The 21,636-nt window shown below is 45.6% G+C and overlaps 1 protein-coding gene across 1 annotated transcript in view; it reads right to left on the reverse strand.

Moving 5' to 3' along the window:
* Positions 1–21,636, reverse strand: part of otofa (otoferlin a) — a 65,318-nt gene that overhangs the window by 35,632 nt on the left and 8,050 nt on the right. The window contains exons 3-5 of the mRNA XM_076013500.1: positions 8,799–8,887; positions 2,602–2,701; positions 166–365 (exon numbers count right to left, since the gene is read on the reverse strand). Of these exons, the coding sequence (XP_075869615.1) occupies positions 166–365; positions 2,602–2,701; positions 8,799–8,887 (389 nt within the window). The remainder of the gene's footprint in view (positions 1–165; positions 366–2,601; positions 2,702–8,798; positions 8,888–21,636) is intronic.

Below are 21,636 nucleotides of genomic sequence, written 5' to 3' on the forward strand. Positions count from 1 at the left end.
CACTTCTGGAAAGAAGAGGAGATTTGAGGATGCAGCCAAAGAGGACATTAAGTCAGTTGGCGTGAGGACGCGGACAGGGTCGGACGGAAGCAGATGATTGGCTGCGGCCATGCCTGAAGGGAACGAAATGAACATTCGTAGGTGCGTCGGTGTTGTGTGACTCACTTCCTGAACGTGGGTATGGATCCATGTAGGGAGCGTCCAGGCGAGGTCCCGGAACCGTGGCTCTGTCCTGACAGCAGGCTGTCCGTCTCAAAGGCGAACATCCCGTCCGGGTCATCGGGGACCTCCAGGTACTCGCCGTTGCTGCACGTTCCTCCGAGGCTGTCGATTGACTGGCATCTTATCTCGATGGTGATGCTGGTCTGGAAAACCCGTCGGTTCCATTTGATATTTGATAAGCAGTCAAATGATCATATTAGCACCAAAAAAGGGCATTTTATAAACCAATAAAAATCGTTGCAACCACTTCCATATGCTGCCGCCTGTCTGCTTTAATTAAACACTTCAAGATACTAATATTAATGGTGAATTTCACGCTTTTTACACTTTTTTTCATGCTCTTGCTTTGGTCACAGCGGCTGGTAACTTTCTGCTGTAGCTGAAAAATTAAGATTTTAAGGACTGTATTTTGGGTAAGCACTGCAGTATTTGTTCACTTGGAGCTGTGAATGACCGGATTTGTTCACCGCTAACTAGCCTCATGTTATTGCTGCACGCTGACACTAAGCCGAAACGCAAAATAATAGCTTCCGTCACAGATAATGGCCGGAGATTTTCTCTCGTCCCAATTCGAGGAGGGAGACTTTGCACAAGCAGAAGTAAAACAACACAACACTCATTAGTGGTACAAGTTAGAGGTATGGCTGATTGTTTGTCCTATTTTGAAAAACCCAAAGAAACATAATGATTATGCAGCAGCAGCACCTACATGCACACAATGCACCTTCTGTGGAGACAAACAAGCAAGCAGTTGAAGAATGTCATTTTCCTGTTGCTCTCTGTCAGACTCTCTTTACACTTTTTCGTATTTCCTTTTCGCCCCAAGTGTCGCACCTTGCTCGCTTTCGGAGCTCAGTTGGTTTTTGACGCCATTGGATTGGCCAATTTTTTTTTGGTTCATCTAGCGCGGTACCAGGTGTATTAGAAAGCGGTCATTGAGTTCATACAGACACAAGCAAAAACACACACACACACACACACACACACACACACAGCTTTAAGGTTGGCGGTGCTGTGCATTCAGAGACGCTACTCTGCAGACCTTGGTGGCTCCCAGTAAGCTCTCCCACAAGTCTGCCCATGCTGACCCCCTCATCAACAAGGCATTCTAAACTACATGACTGCCTCTTTTGGCCAGTGAGCGCATGTGAATGCACCCACTGGTGGCTCTCGGACTATTTTTGGGGGGAAAAGTCCACTGTAGAATTGCATTGCATAGCATTGCATTAACATTGTCGCGTGCGGCTCCGATAAAGTACTTTTCATATTGAAAACAAACCTGAACGGGGCAATAAATCAGTGGAGGAACGTTTGCTGGAGGAACTGGGACTGACAGTAAATATAAATTAAATCTCAGCGAGAAACAGTGATGACAATGCACTTTATCTTTTTCAGTCTTCTGGGGGTGTTTTTTTGGAGAGAGGGAATTATTCTCCTGACAGTGACCTCGTCTTTATCACAGAACGGCCAATTTATTCCACTGACAAAGACGAATGAGGAGGGAAACACACACATTGGGGGAGGGAGGGCTCTCGTTCGCCTTTCCGCGCCTTTGTCCGTGCGTTTTACACCCTCACTATGGCAACAGCGGCGGTGCGGCTGTACGGAGCAGGTGATGCTGTACTTTGTTTCATCACTATCTTACCGCTGGGGGATAACGGCACTAAAAATTTCTTAATCGCACGCAAGCATGTGTGTGTGTGTGTGTGTGTGTGTGCCAGAAGGAGCTTTAAACTTTGTGTGTTTGAGAACACGTGTGTGTGTGTGTGTGTGTGTAAAATGCCCAAAGCACTCCCCTGCTGTGTATCGCCATCCCAGAAACATCACATCAGCAGCTCTGCCAACACAGTCCTGCACCCCCCGAGGTCCCTCTCTCTCTCTTCTCTCTCTCTCTCTCTCTCTCTCTCTCTCTCTCTCTCTCTCTCTCTCTCTCTCTCACACACACACACACACACCACTATGAATTCGCCAGAATTCTCCTTTTAAACGTAACCTTCGAAGGGGCTTCTGCTCCCTATCTAACTGTCATAAACAGGAATTTTCACGAGATCAAAACACATCTGGGTGATTATTACGAGACGATGGTCTTGTATTTACGTTGCTAAGAGACTGCCGTGCTGATTTCCAACCTCTGAACGACTGAATGATATTACTTTACAACCATGTGGCCGTGGGCATTTCACTGGCATCTGAAGAAATGTATTTGCCGTTAATATAGCAAAGTATCCCAGACAGGTTTTATTTTATCGAATAAAATAAATTGCGCAAACAAATATAACAATTTAATTCTTTAATATCATAAAGAAATGTGGCCATTGCCATTGGAGCACAAGCCCTGGCGTGTGTTCAAGACAGCGTGACGGCCACAGTCAGCGTTACCTTTATCGACGCGTTGTTGTCGTCGATGAGCGTGTCGGTCAGCTGGACGTGTCCCTCCTCGGCCACCTTCTGGAGCACCATGCAGAACGTCCCAACCAGCCTGCAATACAGGGCAGCTCGTCAACTCGTCAAATAGTGCTTTGTACCGGAGTTCCCCCAACTGTAAGGTCGGTTAAAATAAACTGTGACATAGACATGAACTGCAGATGTCTGTGAAGCTCTTAAAGTTTGTATTTTAACCTGTTCTCCAGCATTTTAGCCCGCTGTTTAAATACAAAAATGCTAGGTTTCATTTAGCTTTTCCATAAAAGAAGATTTGAAAAGTTCTGAAGTCAGGCTGGTGCACAGTGACAATAACAATTCAGGATAATGCAACATTGATATTTACAGTAAAGTGGAAGACGGTGATGAAGATGAGCTGCGACAGACTGTCAGCGGCTCACTGCAGTGAGTCACACCACAAAAGTGTGTAAATGATGTCGCTTTCAACAACGTAAACGCACGCGCACGCGCGCACGTACACACGCAAACCCACACGCACGTCAGCAAAAAGTCAGACAGCAAACTGAATATCGTTTGTCTTTAATTTCAAAATTATTTTTTTTTCCACGTCTGACTTGTTGATTACTGCTCAGGCAAAAATGTGAAAATAAAATAAATTAGCATAAAGAACGAGGCTAAAAATCTGGAGGCATTGAGGGGTTGTTCAGTTGTTGTCAGAACGACTTAAAAGGAAAACAATAGAGGAGAAAAAATGTTGAACTTTGGTTTGCCGCTACAAAAAGAAGCGAAACCTTGTGCAATAGATGTCAGAATAGCACATTGACAATGTATTAAAAGTTACAGTTACTGCACGCCCAGTGCTCGGTTATTCATTCCAAGAGATTTTTGCAACTCAGTCAAGACTTAACAAAGTGCGTGCGAGCATTCTTGCAAGCCAGTGTTGCTTCTCTAAAGCTTTTTATACAGGCAAGGACAAGGACAAAGAGGGATGAAAAGATCCAGGGACTCGTGCACTCAGCAAGAAGCTTTGATTTCTTAAAGCCTGCGAATAAAGGTCTGGGTTTTTGTTTTGTTTTTTGTAAGAGTGAAGCTGAGAAGGACAGGCTATTATGCATTCTATTATATAGCTTGCTGTATGTGCTACTTTTTTTTTTTTATGTTTATTCCCTCATTGCATTTGAAAAAATTTGAACAGGTCGCCACTATTGTTAGCCAAGACATGTTCGGAATTATTCAACACTGGATGAATTCCCATGTTACTCGGTGGACGCGGCCAGCAGGAAGTAACCCAGTACAGCCTCCATTCAGCCAGCCAATTAGAGCGGGTGAATAATTTACGAGGTTGCCCCCCTCCAAAAAAACGACACACTGTCCACAGAGCCGTCAGTCACGCGCGCGCAGGGAGAAGGCCATGCCCACCAGACTTGACCGTGGCCATGTGACTTTTCAAAGGATGCCTCCTGCGCCCACTTGCTGCCGCGTTTTCACCGTCGGTAATGCGTTGCGTTGCCGCAATCATTAGTCCTAGGAAAACACACACAATCACTTAGCTGGGCACGAGCCCACAGGGAGACATTATGAGATAAAGTAAAGGCATTTAATCAATAGCTTACAAGGCGCACACACAAACAGACACACGCTGATCTAATACGAATGGGGGCGGTGGAAATATGATCTTCCAAATTGGAAAACAGAAGCTGAGACTTGGTTGACAATGAAGTGGCTGAACTTATTAGGCGGAAGCGCTTCCTTTGTTTTCTTTGGAGTTAGCGGAGGAAAGAAAAAAAAATCAATTTCGTTTTAAATGTTCATTTGATCTTCTCAGTGGAATCTGATAAAGCGTCTTGATTAACCGGGCCGCTGGGATGGAACGTTTTCCTCACGGCTTCAGTTAATGAAATGTGGTAAAGAGCCCATAGGAAGTGGACGTAAAGCAGTGGAGCTCAGATTTGTCAGCATGGACTCTCAGGATTCTCTGGTCTCCTCTTGTCTGCCTAAAAGCCTTTGCAGTACCACAAGACAAAGCAAAGCGCAAGACAAATCACGTCCAGCCTTCTTCCTTTGTCTCCCTCTCGACCCTCGACAACAGCAAGCTGCAGCTGCAGCTGCAGCAGAGCCGGGCTGCTTTCCAAACCGGCACTTCAAGAACCTTCTACTTCGCTGAAATCGTTCTTTGATTCCACTCTCTCCCCCCTCGGGACTCCGTCTGATTCCGACTTTTGTGCATGTGCAACAGGCTCCTCCCAGAAATTACCCCGCGCTCACCTCGACGCACTCCGCTGGAGACTGCGGTATTACAGCTGGGCCCCTCTCACTTTGTATACAGCAAAATAAAAAGATTTGTAACCCCCCCACTTTTGCTGCAGCAGCAGCTATTGGTAATCAATAATTCTTGGACGACCCCCGTGAGAGAAAACAGCTCATAATTGTCCTTGCGGGCGTTTTAGTACGCGTGCAACGCGTTGAATAATTGAGCCGGGCAGGGCCTATCATGTTCTGGCTCACTTTTTAGCACTTCAAAAGGCGCCATTCATTATTGATTGAAGTCCGGCAAACAATTTACTTTCAGCTTCTCCATAATTCAAAGCTCCCTTCCCTTTCAATTTGCACGTTTCTCTCCCCCGCCGCAGCGAGGCTCGATTTTTTTTTTTCTTTCTTGATTTTTTCCGCGATAAATCGAAGGCTCAGTCTGGCGCGCAGGTGACTTTTCGATGGATAACGGCTTAGCCTTGGTGGCGGAAGGTGTTCAGCTGCACTATACGGCAGTCCGGCAGTTGGTCGCTCGGCAGGATGCTGTGAAAGGGAAACGTTACGTTACAGGGGCCGTCCTCTGAAAGGACACGGGGCAAGAGAAACGATCTGGACTTGTTTCTGCAGCATCCGTCAGTAAATATCGACACTTGTTTCATGAAGCTTTTGCAATTTCTCAGGAGCCCCGCAGCTGCAGACATTGAAAGAGAACATTTCAATGTGCATATTGTTGTATCTAAATGATGTTAGAGACTGAGAGGAGAATAAAAGACAAGTTAAAGATTGTTTTTGTTGGTGTCAGAATAGTTATCAGTCTATCTATCTATCTATCTTTTCTGTCTTTCTGTCTAAACCATCACTCAATATTTTGGTCTGCAAACGTGCAAATTTTGCAGTGAAATGTTTGTTTTGTACCGATGAGCCTTGGTTCTATATAGAGGGTGAGAGGAACATGAAGATAAGCAGAAGTAAAATAAATTACAAAGGGATTATCTGCTAAGTCAGGGAAAGATAAACATAAAGGATGACTATGGGAGCCTCGGACTGCATTGTAAACAGTTTTATCTCGCCACGGAGGAGACGTGTTACCACCACGAAAACCTAAAACACAAAAAAGACCAAAGATTAAACTGTCTTTTCTCAAAACAACCTAAAGTCTTCTGAAGACGCAAAGCACTAAACCTGCAAGATTCTTGGCATGCAACCGACTGATTAGCTGTTACTGCTGAAAAGAAATTGACGGGAGACTCAAAACAACAAAAAGTGAACTTTTGGTTTGCCAAAAAAAAGTAATGATGGCCTTTCAATAAAAAGTTGCGACGGTATCTGTTTCTGATGTATTTTTGTATCAAGTTGGTTTTGAATTTCAAGATACTTAAATAGCTGCTAGTGCTTCATCTATGGGTGCACAGCAGCAGCATTCTGACGTGTGTCCAAGTTGTTCATTCGTGACCAACAGATGCAGTTTGGAAAGATCGACCTCAGTCGAAAAAATAAAAGCCTCCTCTTTCTGCGTCACGACATTTGCGCTCCACGTGGAAAACACCCACGCTCAGTCAGCGGTCGGAGCAACGGCCGTAATAATTCAATCTCCCTGAGATCCTCCAACCCCCCACTACCCCCCCCCCCACCGGTGCTCTGCCCATGACCTGCTGGGGGAAGTCGATGACCCCGGGTTCAGTCTCGTAATCGCATCAGCCTCACATCCCGTCGCGGTGTGCAGAATATGAACACGTAAAGTCGAGGCCACAGGGGAGTGGAAACGTGGAGCACTTGACGCGCATCGCTGGCTTCTCTCTGCGCGGCGGCTGTGCGATCGCACCAGTGCGGGCGCCGCCCCGGCGGTTATGAGGCAGATTGGCTTACACCGGCGAGGACGCCGCCCGCGGACGTGTGGGAGCAGGTGTGATGGGAACAACGCGAGCCGTGACCCGGCGTGAATTATTTAGCCACGAGGGCATGTGCCAGTTTTGTCTTTGCGTGTGTTAACATGTGCGCGTTTGTGTACGCGAGGGTTCATTACAAGGGTGTGCGCAATGTTTATTTTCCAACGCCTACATGGCTTAAAAATGGAAACATAGTCAGTAAAGGAACAGAAATGGAGCAAATAATGCAGTGGAGTAATAGAGCACAGTATTAGACTAGAATGTTTTTTGTAACAAAGGCAAAACCTGGAAGGCGACTGGACAAACACTGTGCTCATCACATTTTAGCAGCCCAATTAGATTTGTTACTACTAGTGCAGAAAGGGTCGTTCTTCGGGTCTGGTTTATGGAGTCAAATTAAAACAAACAAGTCATGCAGTGCCATATTCACAAAGTCAGACCAGTAATGTCTACAAAGACTCTCGCGGTGGAAAAGACCCTGTGGTCACCGATGAAATGGACCAGAGGTGCCAACGTCACACTTGTGGCAAATTGCCCGTGAAACTGTCTGTTCCAGGTGTCAAATTAACAGGCATCAAGACAATCATGACGCCGGTGACGTCGCTCCTTGATTTAGTACTGGCGCAACATCTGTCGGCGGCTTCTAGCTAGAGGGCCGCCTTTGTACTCAGCAACACACGCATTCACACACCACTGACACACGGCAGCTGTGATAAGGCCACACAGATGAAATATAGAGAAGGTGACACACACAAACACACTCGCACACACACACACACACACACACAAAGCCTACACACAAGGATGCTAGCAAGTTTTAATGACTGCGTGGGCGACAACGTTTGTCCTCGGTCTGGACACGGCGGTGGGTGGTCATTCTGAGTGCAACAGCTGCGGTGATCTGATTGGATTTGTCAGCACAGCAAAGAGAGCGGCAGACTCTGCCAGGTCTTGACAAACACTCCAAAACATTTCAAGGCTGGACAAAAGCAGAAGGCGGAAGGCGACCGCGCGGAGGCATTGAGCGAGATCGCTTCAAGACCAAACCTTTTAAAACCATCTTTACACAAATGAGATCGGAGGAAACAAACAACCTCCTGCACTGGGTCCACCAAAGCATGCTTTAGCAGAAAGTCCCAACCAAATGTTTTTTTGTATCTGCTGAAGGCTGTAAACAGAGGGCTCAATATATTTATTTTCTTGAGATCAATGTGTTTTGTTTAGATGGATAAAAACGATGTATCTTACATGTAATGTTGATTTAATTACAAAAAAAAGATAATTGTAATCAGTTACATTACTGGAAAAATGTGCAATTAAATTACAGTTACTTGTGGACTTTTTCATGACTACAATATAATAACATCCAACCAATTTCATTCCCCCCCCCCCCCCCCCCAAAAAAAAGGCTGGGCTTTATGTTTAATAATTTCATTTTTGCTGCTTTGCATGATTTTCCAGTGCAATGGGTCGTTGGCACGAGCGCCGTCCTTTTCTGTTTCCCTCCACAGAAGTTTGACACTATTCTGACGCTCCTGATTGGTTCTCCTGTCAAGTTTGGAATTGCGGCGCCCCCTACCACTCACCTGCCAGTTGAATTGTTTTGAGTGCTGCTGGAAGTGAATATTTATTCAAAATTTAGAAAAGTAATCAAAATGTAACCAAATCAAATTAGTTACATTGTTTTGATAAAGTAATTGAATTAGTTACACTACTATTGCATTTTCTATAGGGTAACTTGTAATCCTAACCAATTACAATTCCTTTAAATAAATGTGATAAATCAATTCAATCATTGAGTTTTTTATGGCACATTCATTTGAAGTGAAGCCGTGATCAGGTACACACACTATGCGCGCACACACACACACTAAGTGGGCTAATCTCGAACATGCTCTGGGGGAGTACGAGCATCCTTGATCATGTGCGGTGTGGTCTGCTCTGAGGACAGCAGGGAAGCCAATAAAAAAAAAAACCCCGAAGGGATGAAAGGAGTTACAAGGCCCGGCGATGCGTGTGATGTCGAGATCGGTCGAGAGCGATTTTCCCCCGCCGTACCTGTTGGAAAAGACCTTGCTGTAGTTGTAGACTTGGATCTCCAGCATCTCGTTCTCGTCCAGCCTGCTGGCAATGGGCCACCGGAAAGTCTGGAAGAAAGCAGGAGAGAGTGATCAGGGGAGAAAGAGCTCGAAGGCGACGTAATATCAGAGTCGGTGTCAGTTCACAACTAAGATGCAACTCCTTCTGACATTTCAATTGATTTTGAAAAGCTTTCGCCTCAGATCTAACAGGAGATATTCCCTCACGTTTGCCAGTAATTCAGTCGAAACTGGGATATGACGAGAGGCCGACCGATTTTCACCGGCGTGACATTTCAGCGGAAAGCCTCCGCTGGCGTTGTTTCTAGGAGCGAGGCGCACTGATCAATACCGCTCTCAGATCCGTTCTGTAAATATGAAGTGACAGCAACACGGCCGATGTGAGAACGATAAATCCGCCCCGCCTGAAGTCCAGCGCAGACGTGGCAAAGTGTCGCGTCAGCAGAGTCGTTTCCTCCGGGGCGACCTTGACTTCGAGGTGCCACCGCCAGCTGAAATAGTGAATAAAACCTATTTTATTCACTGCCACAAACCGCCCGAGGTTCTACAAGAGCACCTGCAACAAACATTCATTCGGTTTACTTTGCATGAGAAGACCAGAAAACATCCAGCCTTAAAATAAATAGATATATTAAAATCGCACTGTAATGAAAATTTGAAAATGTCTTGAACCTCCTCCAGGAAAATAAAGGGAGACAATTTTCCTCCATTTTTTCCCGCTATAACGAGCTCTGAAACTAGCCTTTTTTTTTCCCCGACTCACTTTCATGTGGCTTCGACACAGAAAACACCACAATTCCTCGCTGTAAATCACCTCTTTTCTCCCACTGATGTCTTCACTAATTGGCTTTGTGAGGCTGGGCGGGCGCCCTCCTATCTGCTTCTCTCGCTTCCGCGAGCCGACTGTACGTCTCTCTCTTTTATTTGCACGCCTGTCCGACCCCTGTCGAGTCTTCAGCTGTTCATTCAAATTGGGGAGTGAGTTGTTAACGCTTTGCTCAGGATTCTAAGCACACGCGAGTGATGGAGCTGTGGCAGACTGGACTTGGCAGATTGGACCGTGACGTGTCGCGGCATTTTTGGCGGTGGGTTCCTTTCAAATTGAAAGTCATCATTCGTCATCGAAGGCCATGATTGTGCTTATCAAAGGCTTTGAGAATTACTAACTATTAAAGATCCCATATGATGCTAAATTCACATTACTAATGTGCTTTTTTTTAACAGTAATAGTTGTTGACAATAAAGCGAATTTGAAATGAGAAAAGTCCTATCCTGTACATGTCCCTCCATAAAGGCCACTGGTAAACCAGCCCAGCCTGGTTTTTGTTCCCTTCCAATTACATGGAAGGTCTGCCAAAGCATCAGTTTTGGAGAGAGAGGTCTATAGATTTTTTTTTTTTTTACTGCTAATTATGCAGGGCCCCTCCGCTGAACTCACAATAAAAATATGTTAAAACGGCATCATGTGGGAGCTTTAACCGGCCAATATTAAACCCATAAAACAAGCAAATGAGTTTTCTGTCTCAAGGCATCCCATGATGAGGCATTAACTTATGGGGTTATTACAGTATGGCAAGCCTTCGTTCAGCTGCGCAGCAACTCTGTGATTATTTTTTTTACAATAAAACGGACAGCGTCGGCTATTCCCCCGACTCATTCTAAAGGACTTTTCACCATAGAATGGTCAACAAGCAAATAAAACACATACATACACTGGAGTGGTGCTGCCACTGTGAAGCAAGGTGCCCGAAGACAGAGATAAACTGTGCCGAGTGAGGGCGTCACAAGGGTCCCTGCCTCCTTCTTTCATTCATGGGATCTGCTGCAATAAGTTGTCATATCTGTGCTGTGCTTTATGCTGTTCATTAGAAGGATAGAAAAAAAATTGGTAAACCATTTGCCTTGTACACAAATCCATCCAAATCTATATATGGATTTAACCCCTTCCAGTATCTCTAAAAACACTGAGGCAATCCTTATTTCTGCTGTGTTAACTTGAAACTGAAGTTAATAAAAGCAATGAGAAATCTCCTTTAGGTTTGCAGATACATACATACATACATACATACCCCAATTCAATTCGGTAAAATTAAAATACTTTGGATTAGGCAACATCTTGACACGTTTGCCATCCAAGGCAAAAGCTATTGAGAGACGCTGAAGTGAGGCTTTCTTGGAAAAGGACTGGGGGTAATTCAAAAGCCATCTGCCCCCTGCTGATGACGACCCCTCCCTCGCTCAGGAGGAGGAGCGTGCGCTGAGATACAAGTCATCCATCAGGGCCGTCCCATTTAGCGGATCCTGGGGTCACCACCTGCTCCTGCCAGACCTGCCCTCCAGGAGCTGCGGTCGTGCCGCACCTCTCAACGGGTGTGCACGCTTTAGAAACAATCCTTCAGTGCGCGGCGGCCCCAAGGCGCATATAAAAAAAAAGAATCAATAGGAAAATGAATAATGTGGAAAAAGTGCTTTTCATTGATTTTACGGAGGAATGTTTAGGAAAATAAAATCTCACCCCAAACATTTTGTTTGATTTATTTCGCAAGTACCATATAATGTTGTGACTCCAGGTAAGTCAAGGACACACACACACATATATACACTTCCTGTCAGTACTTCCTGTCAGGAAACCCACACCTGGTGATTAGAGCTCCCTCTAGAGCAGGGGCGGGCAAACTTTATGACTGGTGGGGCCACAATGGGTTCTAAAATTTGACAGAGGGGGGCTGGAGTAGGAGCAGATGAATGGAGTGTTTTGGTGAGTCACCTCATCGGAGAATAAAAAGATATCACGGGATCTGTAGAAAACATGTTCCATTGAAAATTAACAAAAGCGTTACAACAAAATGTCTTTGAGTCTTTCAGTATTTAGCTCTTTATTGATATGGAAATAATTGATTAAATACAGCTATATTATTACTTACTTACTATTAATATAGTTTCTTCAAGTTTGGTGGGCTGGATTAAAAAGCTTAACGGGCCGCATATGGCCCCAGGACCATAGTTTGCCCATGCCTCCTCTACATAGGATACTACATACCATGGAATTCACTTTTTGAATTGCTTTAAACACTATCATCTATCTATCTTTGTATCTATGTATCGATCTATCTATATAAAGCAATTTTCTGTTTTGGTTCAGCCACTAAATTAGACTCAGTAAAATAATGAGTATTACTGGTTTGTATTCTATTTTCTTTTTCTGAGTCGTTTCTGTTTTTCTCATCTCCAAGTCATTGGCCAGCAGGACGACGCTCTACGAGCTGAGATTAAAGCTAGCGGGAGTCTCGCTGCACCTCATTTAAAAAAAGAAATCTCCTCCGCCGCGTCTGAGGAGGCCCACAGAAGACGGGAGGGAGAAGCAGCAAAAGACGCCCTGGCGTGGAGTGAATGTTGCGCTGGTGATGGCGCAGGCGAGTAATGGAGGGAAATTACCGCTAATATGCAAAAAAAAAAATAAAACTCCACGACGTCGGCCGCGCTGCAGCTCCGGGCGATAACGCGGACCTGGTGCAGGGTGGAAAGAAAAAAACCTCGTCCGCAGGGGATTAGGACGCATTTTTATAAATCTGTCTCCTTGCACACGCTCACGCCCACCCCTGGGAGGCAACCACATGATGTGTTTCCTTGCCGCTCTGCCCGTCTTCATTTCCCCACGCTGTAATGAATACTCCCCGTACGAGGTAGCACACAAATGAAAACCTCTGTGGTTTGATAGTGAGGGCATGCAAAATAGAGTAGAGCAGGAATTCACAGAGAGGATTAGTGGGTGGCGGCGGCGGCGGCGGCGGCTTTGCACAAGTTTTTAAGCAGGATTTCTCTCATGGCAACAAATGTTTACAAATGCAATTTCAAGCAGAGTTGTTTATTTTTTTTCTCGCCCAATTTTCAGCTAGCGACACACGGAGCTCCGGAATTCGTCAAGCGAAACCGCAAAACCAGTACTTCCTACGCAAGGTTTACAGGTTTTACTATCCAAATTCAAATTATTATTACATTATTTGACTAGAGGGGGCTCATGTTTTCTCATATAGCATTTCTAATACACCCACCTTGAATTTATTAGCCATGGCTGACGTCTTCTTTTAAATATGTATGTGGAACATAAAAAAACATGAGGATTTAATTCTTATTTATTGATCCCTCTTCCTGAATGTCATGTTTTCTAATAAGCTTAGATGCTCTGTACATATATGTATGTATGTAAGCATGCATATATACGTATGTGTTTGTAACAAAACTCGGATCTCTATCTGTGCACAGCCTCCTGTGTGAAATATACTCAAACAAAATTGGAGTTACTATTAGTGTGCTAAGCCGTACCTTGGCCTACCTGTGTGTCTCTCCATCAAGATCGCCCCCTGCAGGTTTGGAGGACTTCCGTTGCAGTTACTAGTTGATGCAGTGCTTTTTTTGCATGTGTTTTCTTGGTTTGCATCCATTGTGTTTTGCACCGCTTCTCTGTTTACAGCGCATTGGATGATTAAGTACGTGTTTTTTTTTCCGTTTATACCACGATCCTCTTTTTGCACCGTGTTCCGACTTGTGTTTGTTAATTTGCATCGTTTCCACACCTGCAGCTGTTTACGCCAACTGAGGCGCATTCGGCAGCTGTACCGTTTTTGGCCCTTGTCTGCCACCATAGTTTCTTGCCTCTCCAGTGGCATTATTACAGCAAACACACTTAAAATCCCGCAGGCCATTAACATTAACAACAAGCCCCGGAGCAAACTGCACAGACCTGAAATGCCCTCCGCGGCTCAAACACTGACTGATGTAAAACTGCTGCAACGCTCCTCCTCTTGCATTCAGGCCGACTCCCCAGTGTTGGCGGGCTATAGACGGGGAGATATTAACCAACCGAACATTAGTTTCATTTAGCCTGAATGACCGAGTGCATACACTGCACACTTTGCCCCCCCCCCCCGTGCGATCTTTTACCAGCGGCTTCAGGCCAGGCCCGTCCTCGCTTACCCCTCCCCCGTCCTCGCTCGCCCGTCCCTATCCCCCCTGGCCCATGGCTGTTGCCATGGACACGGCAGCTGGAAACGCTCCTCAGATTAATTATGAAGAATTCGTACTTTCTTTGACTCTCGCGACCGGCGCCGAATTCCGCGAGCGAGGGCTCCTTTGTTGTCTATTTTTTTAGTTGTTTTTTTTTTTTTTAAGGGGCAAGATGATGTTCCCGGCAGGTCGGATTCGGCCGGCTTAGATGTGCGCTCCTCAGAAGGATGAAAGGGATGAGTCGTATAAGTGAGCTTCTCATCAAGGACCAGCTGTTACCAGCCGTGCAGTGGCAAGAGGAGTGAGAAAAAAGTGTTTCTGTGCTCGTATGCACTCAAGGTTCGCCACCATGTGCACCACAACTCTAGCTACTGTAAATAATTCAAGCACGCTCGCACACACATGCACTAGCTCTCATTTGTACATTCCCCCTGTTTTTTCACCCTATATGATTGTGACCAGTCTCTTTGCAATCTGCGCTTTTCCTTCTTTTGATGTGACAATTTTCTGGTTAAAAGTAAGCATATTTAATGTCACCGCATTTAATGATTTATCAGTCGCTTAATAAATAACTGATTAGAACAAGAAACGCTTTATGAAATCATCCCCCTGGTTGACATGTGGACTCACACAGTTGAATACGATTTGCAAGAAGTACTGAAGTTTTGCAAGGATGGCATCGCACACCTGGTAACCTTTTGCTACAATACCTTTTCAGGACCTTCATGCGGCCCATTTCATTCATTATGAAGTGTTTGTTTTTCGGATGCATTATTCACATCCATATTTTGTGTGCTTGCACTTATACTCTCCATATTTCATGTCCTTCGCCGTCGATTTTTTTTTTTCTCTACTCAGTTTCTCGCGGGTGTTTGTCTCACTGTCCCCCCCCACCCCCGCAATTATATTGTGAGTTTTTTTTATTTTTGGACGATAAAGACCCGTGGCACAGCCCATGGGCCCTTTTTAACAACCCCTCACAGACAATAAAACGGATGTCGCTGAGTGAAGTTAAGACCTGCGTCGAACCAAAATTTTACTACTGCCTCCCGCTATTCCTTCCTTTGAAGAAATATTCTATTTACCTCATTATCGAGTCCCCCCCGTCGCTTTAGCCAGTCTATTTAAAGCCAAGGATAAAATATGTTCCTTCTCTGCCTGCTGTCCTTTCAGCAGCACATGCATTCAGCCAGCACTTTCCCCGCCCACCTCAACTGCCTACACCCGGCAGATTTCGCTCTGAACTCGCCGTTTAACTTTGCAGCTTGCCGAGTTGCAGAAACGCAAGTTGAGGAACAGCGTCCGGAAGTCAACAAGAAAGAATCCAAACGCATACTTTTGGACACAGATTGATGATTAAACTCTTTGTTAGGTGTGTTTCCGACACACTAAAAGAAGAGTCAGATGCATATTGCGTCAGATATTCTACCACTGTTGACCGTCCCATCATATTACGTAACGCGTCCCCTTTTCTTCCCAACCCCTGACCCATGAGCATTCCTCCTGTGTTGTTGAATGTCCTCTGGAGCTTCTTCGGCACTCACTGAGCTGCAGCCCCCATGAATAACTATCAACCTTCCTCCTAACCCATATGAGTAGTAAATGAGAGGGAGCTCTCTTTCACTCCGATAGCTCCCTATGGTGGTGCCTTTGTTGCCTCGCACTGGCTTCTCAAGGTTTCATTTGGTGGCATGGTTTCAGGATAGTGCCACTGTTATTATCGTACTTAGCACTCGCTGGCCAATCCCAGCAGAAAATAACTCACTGTGTGGTAGCTTTCATTTGAAAGGTGAAAAATGGTGTTACTATTGGTGGTGCAAATTTAATGGCACACATACAAAGCCATATAACTAGAAGTGGAACCAGAATAATAGCCTGACTGCTTCTATGAGATTGGGAAATCAGAAAATTCGACGTTTGAGTTGCACGCGTCTAAATCCTTCTGGTGGTACCAGTACTGCATTATGTCGGATGACATGCATTCCAGAAGCACTTTCCTACCTCGTTGTTTTCCGCCATGTGTGCCTGACAGCTAACAGAACAGCAACAGCAACACACGGGTTAAGCCGATTTGATCGCAAAACTCAATCTTGTTACCTTCGTGACACGCTGCCTGCCCACCGCGTCCTTCCCATCAGCCCTGCACTCCAGCTCTATTCACTTTTCCAATTGAAATGTCCCTAGTGTGTTCAAGTCCCAGGTTTCACCTAATCTCACACTCTCTTAAAATATGAGATGAGATATCTGGTAACTGAGCGCATTACCAAGTAAATGTTGTAATTACTACACAATTACCTCAACACCCTTATTTTGGCCGGCGAGTGCAGGTGCGGCACCCAGTTAATTCAGCGTGATCTCATTTTCAGCCTCAAGCTGGTCTCTCTCTTCTCTCTCTCTCTCTCTCTCCCTCCCCCCCCCCCCCCTCTCTCTCCTGCGGAGAACCAAACAAGTGCAAAGATAGAAAAAAAAAGGCAAGCAAGATGCACAAAACCTTGAAAATAGTCAGACTGGCAAAACTTTTGTTTTGTTATTTTTTATCGATCCTCCTCTCCGCAGTAAATGTTCTGTGTTCTTATCTGGAGCTTCTGTCTTGAAACGCAACAAAAGCTGGGAGATATTGTGTTTGTGTAAATTAGAACATCCCTCCTGGCACTGCCCTCTTTCCAACCAAGACAATCATAATCTTGATCAATCCAGACAGTTTTGATCACCTCCTCAGCGTTTGATTTCGAGTCGGTCTCGGAGTCTGATCATTCTTATGAGATGCTGATTGGAGTCGACCATCTGTTACTGAGCCCAGGCCGCGCAGTGTCAATAATGATTACATGGACTGTGCACTCAAGTGAATGCTAGTGCCTTGTTTAACCCGTCGCATTTCATTTGGTCGAGTCAAAGTTTTAACAAGGCCGGAAGTTTTGTCAGGCTTGAGATTTTGCTTCTTTGTTGCTCTCCTTCCCTTCTTCCACCTGTCAGATAGGTTTTTTTTCCGCCAGTCCCTATGCAATTACAGCAAAGCATTTGGAGAAAACTAGGGCGTCCTTGGCAGCCAGGTACGGCTGTGACAAATTCGACAACATTTCTTAAAAGGCACATCACTGACGGAGTTAATCCACCTTGAAACCTGAATTTAATTGTCACGAGTTACCAAGAACATATGAAATAAAAAAAAAATAAAAAAAATCTTTTAAACAATGTGCAGGCTGTATTTCACATAAGACGATTAGGGCCACAAGAAGAAAAGAAAATTAATATAGATTTTTTTTTTCCAAGTTTCCAATTCAAGAATAAAGTTGACATTTCGAGATTAAAGTCAAAATTTTGAGAATACAGTTATCGTAAAAAAAGACAACATTTCGTGAATAAAATTGAATCTTGCAATTACTGTCAATGTGAAGTAAGTCAAAATGTCGAGAATAAAGTCGAAAGTCTAGTGGAGTACTTCTGTTTTTGCCAGTTTCTTGATGACTGTGGGTGAACCTTGTGGGATACACCTGTTTTTGGCAGTTTACTTTTAACTGTGGGTAACTGAGTTAATCCACCATCCATATCATTAATCTCGAAATTTCCACTATTCACAAAATTTCCACTTTATTTGCATCAATTTTATTCATAAAAATTTCTACTACAATGGCAAAGTTTCGTCTTTTTTCATGTTGACTTTATTCACGAAATTTCGTCTTTTTTACGTTGACTTTTTCACAAAATTTTGACTTCACTCACGATATTTTTACACCTACTTGAAGAGAAGCCTCAGCAGCACAACGCCGCATTTAATTAACTCATTTGCAATCACTGCCCTGGTTTTGCGTATACGCGCTACAGCACAAAGCGGCAACTTTTTTGTTCTATACGCCGTTACATGACTGACTTTTGTTCCAGTATTTGCCGCAGACCCACTCTCGAGAGGGAATCCTTGCAGCAGAGGAGTCACACGCCACCGCACGCCAATTCACACAGAGGCATCCGAAGAGGAGTGGGCGCTTGTATAGCAGCCCAAGAGCTTACGCGGCCGAGTAAAGAAGTTGCACTGTTCTCCACACAAATCGTATTTTGGGTGAGTCACGCCCTACTTTGTGTGCATTAGCGCATTGCTGAAATTAATCTGTTTTCATATTCTGAACCCATCATCTCATCTCAAAGCCAATCTGGGATCATGATGAAATGAATAAAACAATGAGGCTGGTTTGGCCACTCCACATCCGACTGCGCTGCAGAGGCAGATAGATGAATGAATGATGAATCGGTTTCCCTCCAACTCGAAGAGGGGAGAAAAGAAATATTCTGCACGGGTCATCATTTATTTAGTGCACTCGGAGACGGGAAGCACATCTCTGGGAAGGCCCTCCATCTTAAACAAGAGGGGGAAGTTTCGGATTATTTTTAGCAGCATCATAATTCCACCCCGGTGTCAAGATGCAGCGGCTGCTCAATGTGTCACCGCCGACTGGACGGAGGAATATCAACTAAAAAAAATGGGAGCTGCCAAGCCAAGGTGGCAATGACAATATGATGATGTGAAAACCTACGTTCTCCTCCAAACACCTGTCAACAGGATTATGTATTTTGGAAAAAAATGCTGGCAATATCTTCTGCACAGGCTTGTAAGGAAGATATTTGATACATTTATGAACTATATAAAGTTATTGTTTTGCAGGCAATTGCTGGTGATTTACAGCATTTAAAAAAAAAGACTGAAAGAGACTGTAAACTGACCATGGATAGTTTAACTATCCTCACACATCACTGGCTCTGGAAAGTCTCCAGAATCGATTTTACTGTTTTGGCAATATAAACAAACAACTTCATATGCTTATAAGAATAAGACAGAATGTGTAATAAGGCATGCAGAAGCAACATTTCATTTCATTAAAGGAATTCAGATCAATTCCCATTTTGCTTTTGGGCGGTATTGATGCCTTGGTGCGTGAGACGTTGAGAGAAGTTGAGAGAAGCTGCGTCTCGCAGAGAGTCTGTGTGCAAGACTGATGAAATGCCCCAGGTGCTGAAACCTGACGAAAAAGTTGAGTTTTTGAATGAAAATAAAAAGGAATTCTGGAAAAGAGGATGATCTTTGTGGACTTGTTGGATCTGCGTAGAGTTATTGTTACTCAAAACTCACTTTATCTGTGTTTTCAAACAACAATATGCATGTTTTTGCTGTTGTTGAGTTGTCCAGAAATGAGAAAAATCCATACTTGACATTCCACCAATCCCACAATGTGTGCACTAAAACACGCAGCTCTGGAAATCAGCCGATGATGTCACAAAGAGTACTTAGAGCACATATAGAAAAGTGATACATCGGCCAGGTATGTCGGACCCTGACCTTATTTTACCTCTGAAAACTCTCTCTCTCTCTCTCTCTCTCTCTCTCTCTTCAGGCTACTGGGGTTACGCTTACAATTACCGATTTCCATACGATTCCCATAGCATAGCTACACTTTGAATTGATCTTCCAGCCAAGTTGCACCGTGGGCAGGCCGATTCCCACCCCTTCCTCCCCCCAGAATAAATCCTGCTATGAAAAGGACCTAATCTGTGCGTCTGCAGCTGTGATTTACAATCGGTTGCGCAGGATGAGGCCGTTGGAGCAAAAGGCGACGTTAAAAAAAACACAAAAAAAAACGAGCGCCGCCAGTAGCCGTTCGATTATTTCGCTCAAGCTGGTGCCTGACTGCACTGGCGGAGGAACGCGGTGAGTGTACAATTAAGAGGCTATAAAAAGGAAAGGGACTCTGGATTGTGCGCAACAAACCGGCAAGCCTCTCATTACAAAGACAGATAGCGAGTTTAGCGCGGCGGAGGAGGAGAAGGCGATCGGATGCGCAATAATCGGCCACGCCAATGAAATCTCTGGCCGTCCTCACCTTGAGGCCACCGATCCCGCAGCCCATAAATCCAACTCGCGGTGCTCGCCCTCCGACAAAAGCGCGAACACAACTGACGCCACTCAAGTGAACCCTGCGGGCCGCTTTTGCAGGGCTTGCTGTGCTCCAGTTATGTCTAACTGGCCGTGGGGGAGGGGCGGGGGTGGCGGGGGGGAAGCCATGCTGCAGCGCGGCGAGCGATCCCAAGCCCCACCATGGAATGAATAATGAATACAGAACTCCCCGTCCCTGTCTACCCGCGTACGAGTTCAAAGGAGTCTCACCAGCGCGTGCATTAAAAGGGAGCTGGATGCACTGCGCTGCACTGCGCTACGCTAAAGGGCCTCAGCTGCGGGGCGGGCAGGGGGTTGCGGGGGTGCCGGGCCCGAGCATGTCGAGCCAGACGAGCCGCGCCGTGGGACGGCCGCCGGTGAGGAAGGTGCGGCGGAGGGATCGCAGGGGTTCAGGCAGCTGCGGGCGGTGGGAAAAACAATAGACGAATAAGGGAAACACGGCCACGGATGGCGAAGCACCAGCCGCAGAGACACGCAGACGCAGAAACCGACTAGGGTTGGGAGGTGGTGCAGGGATGAGGGGGGGCCCGATCCCCGGGGGAAGCTGCTCGTTGACGCTGAGCGATGCTAACGACCTCGCCGCCGAGACAAGAGCATCGGCTGAAGCTGTCACAAGGGATCGCGCGTCCACGCCAGAGCCGCTCGGGCCATTTCGCCGTCACTCCGCCAGTCGACCGAAATGTTTTCCGACGCCTTCCGTCTCACGGTGCACTCGAGGGACGTGTCCCGTCCATCCCAGGGTCCACCCACCCAGTTTCAATCACGGGCGCTGGTCACTTGGGTAGGGAGAGGTTCTGAGGCCTACGCAAATTGTCTGCGTAGCTTGGTAATAAGTCCATGGCTTGAGGCTTCGGAGAGTAAGACGTTAAGATTGTATCTGATATTTCGGTTGACCGAGTGTTGTAGTCAAGACCACACCAACCGAGACCAAGACATAGTCACAATTAAATAGTCCCACATGTCACAATTAAAATCCCATAGACTGCAAATAGTATCTCCAGCCCATTTCACTCGACTACTAGATTGGTATCAGCCACTAGAATGCAAAGGATGACGAGGGCCACATGGCTACAAAAGCTGAAGAAACACTTCTCCTTCAAAGCCAAGCCAAAGCCATTTCAACATCTTTCCACGTTAAATTTGAATTTATCTCCAACTAAAGTAGTCTCTCCTCTCTCTCCCATGTGTTTGGGTGTGTGCACGTGGGACGTGCGCGCGCTTGACTTCTGAGTAAAGGCTAAAATGCGCACCCTCACTTAGCCAGTCTCCTGATTAGACTCAAAACAAAAATCCCTTATCAGCAGCGGAAGGCTCTTTGCGACTGAAGCCATCAAACGGGAAACATGTTTTTCCTCCGTAAAAGCACGCGGCTCAGGAAAATAAAACCGTGCTAAAGCCTCCCCCGGGAGGTTACCGTGGCTCTTCCGGGCTCCCCATACTTTATGTTTCTTATTTCATCCGTCGTCTTTATCCCTCTACCTCCGTCCTGTCTCCTCTCGTTGAGCTCTGAGTGGATTTTCTCCGGCACGTCTCTCTCTCGCTTTTCATCTCTCAACCCACAGCTTCTTCAAATCCCCGCCGCCTATGTCTTCCTCTTGCTTTTTACATTTGAATTCATTGCAACATTGGTTCCTCATTGTGACAGAAGCCTGCAGGGATGGTATAGGGGAAATTTCCAAGCATCGCTCTGCGGCGATAACTTAAACATGGAGATCATCCGGGAGGTGATGTGCTTGAGTAGAACTCTGAAGAGCCTGGAGACCCTGTCGGGGGTCGGGCTCATGTCCACCACATGTCATTTCAGTCGGATTTTTTCCTTCAAAGCAAAGCACTTCCTAATGAGAAGCTTCAT

Source organism: Nelusetta ayraudi, unplaced genomic scaffold (assembly GCF_046127955.1).
Source record: "Nelusetta ayraudi isolate G7.1 ecotype Tasmania unplaced genomic scaffold, CSIRO-AGI_Nayr_v1 ptg000151l, whole genome shotgun sequence".
Lineage (NCBI taxonomy): Eukaryota > Metazoa > Chordata > Actinopteri > Tetraodontiformes > Monacanthidae > Nelusetta > Nelusetta ayraudi.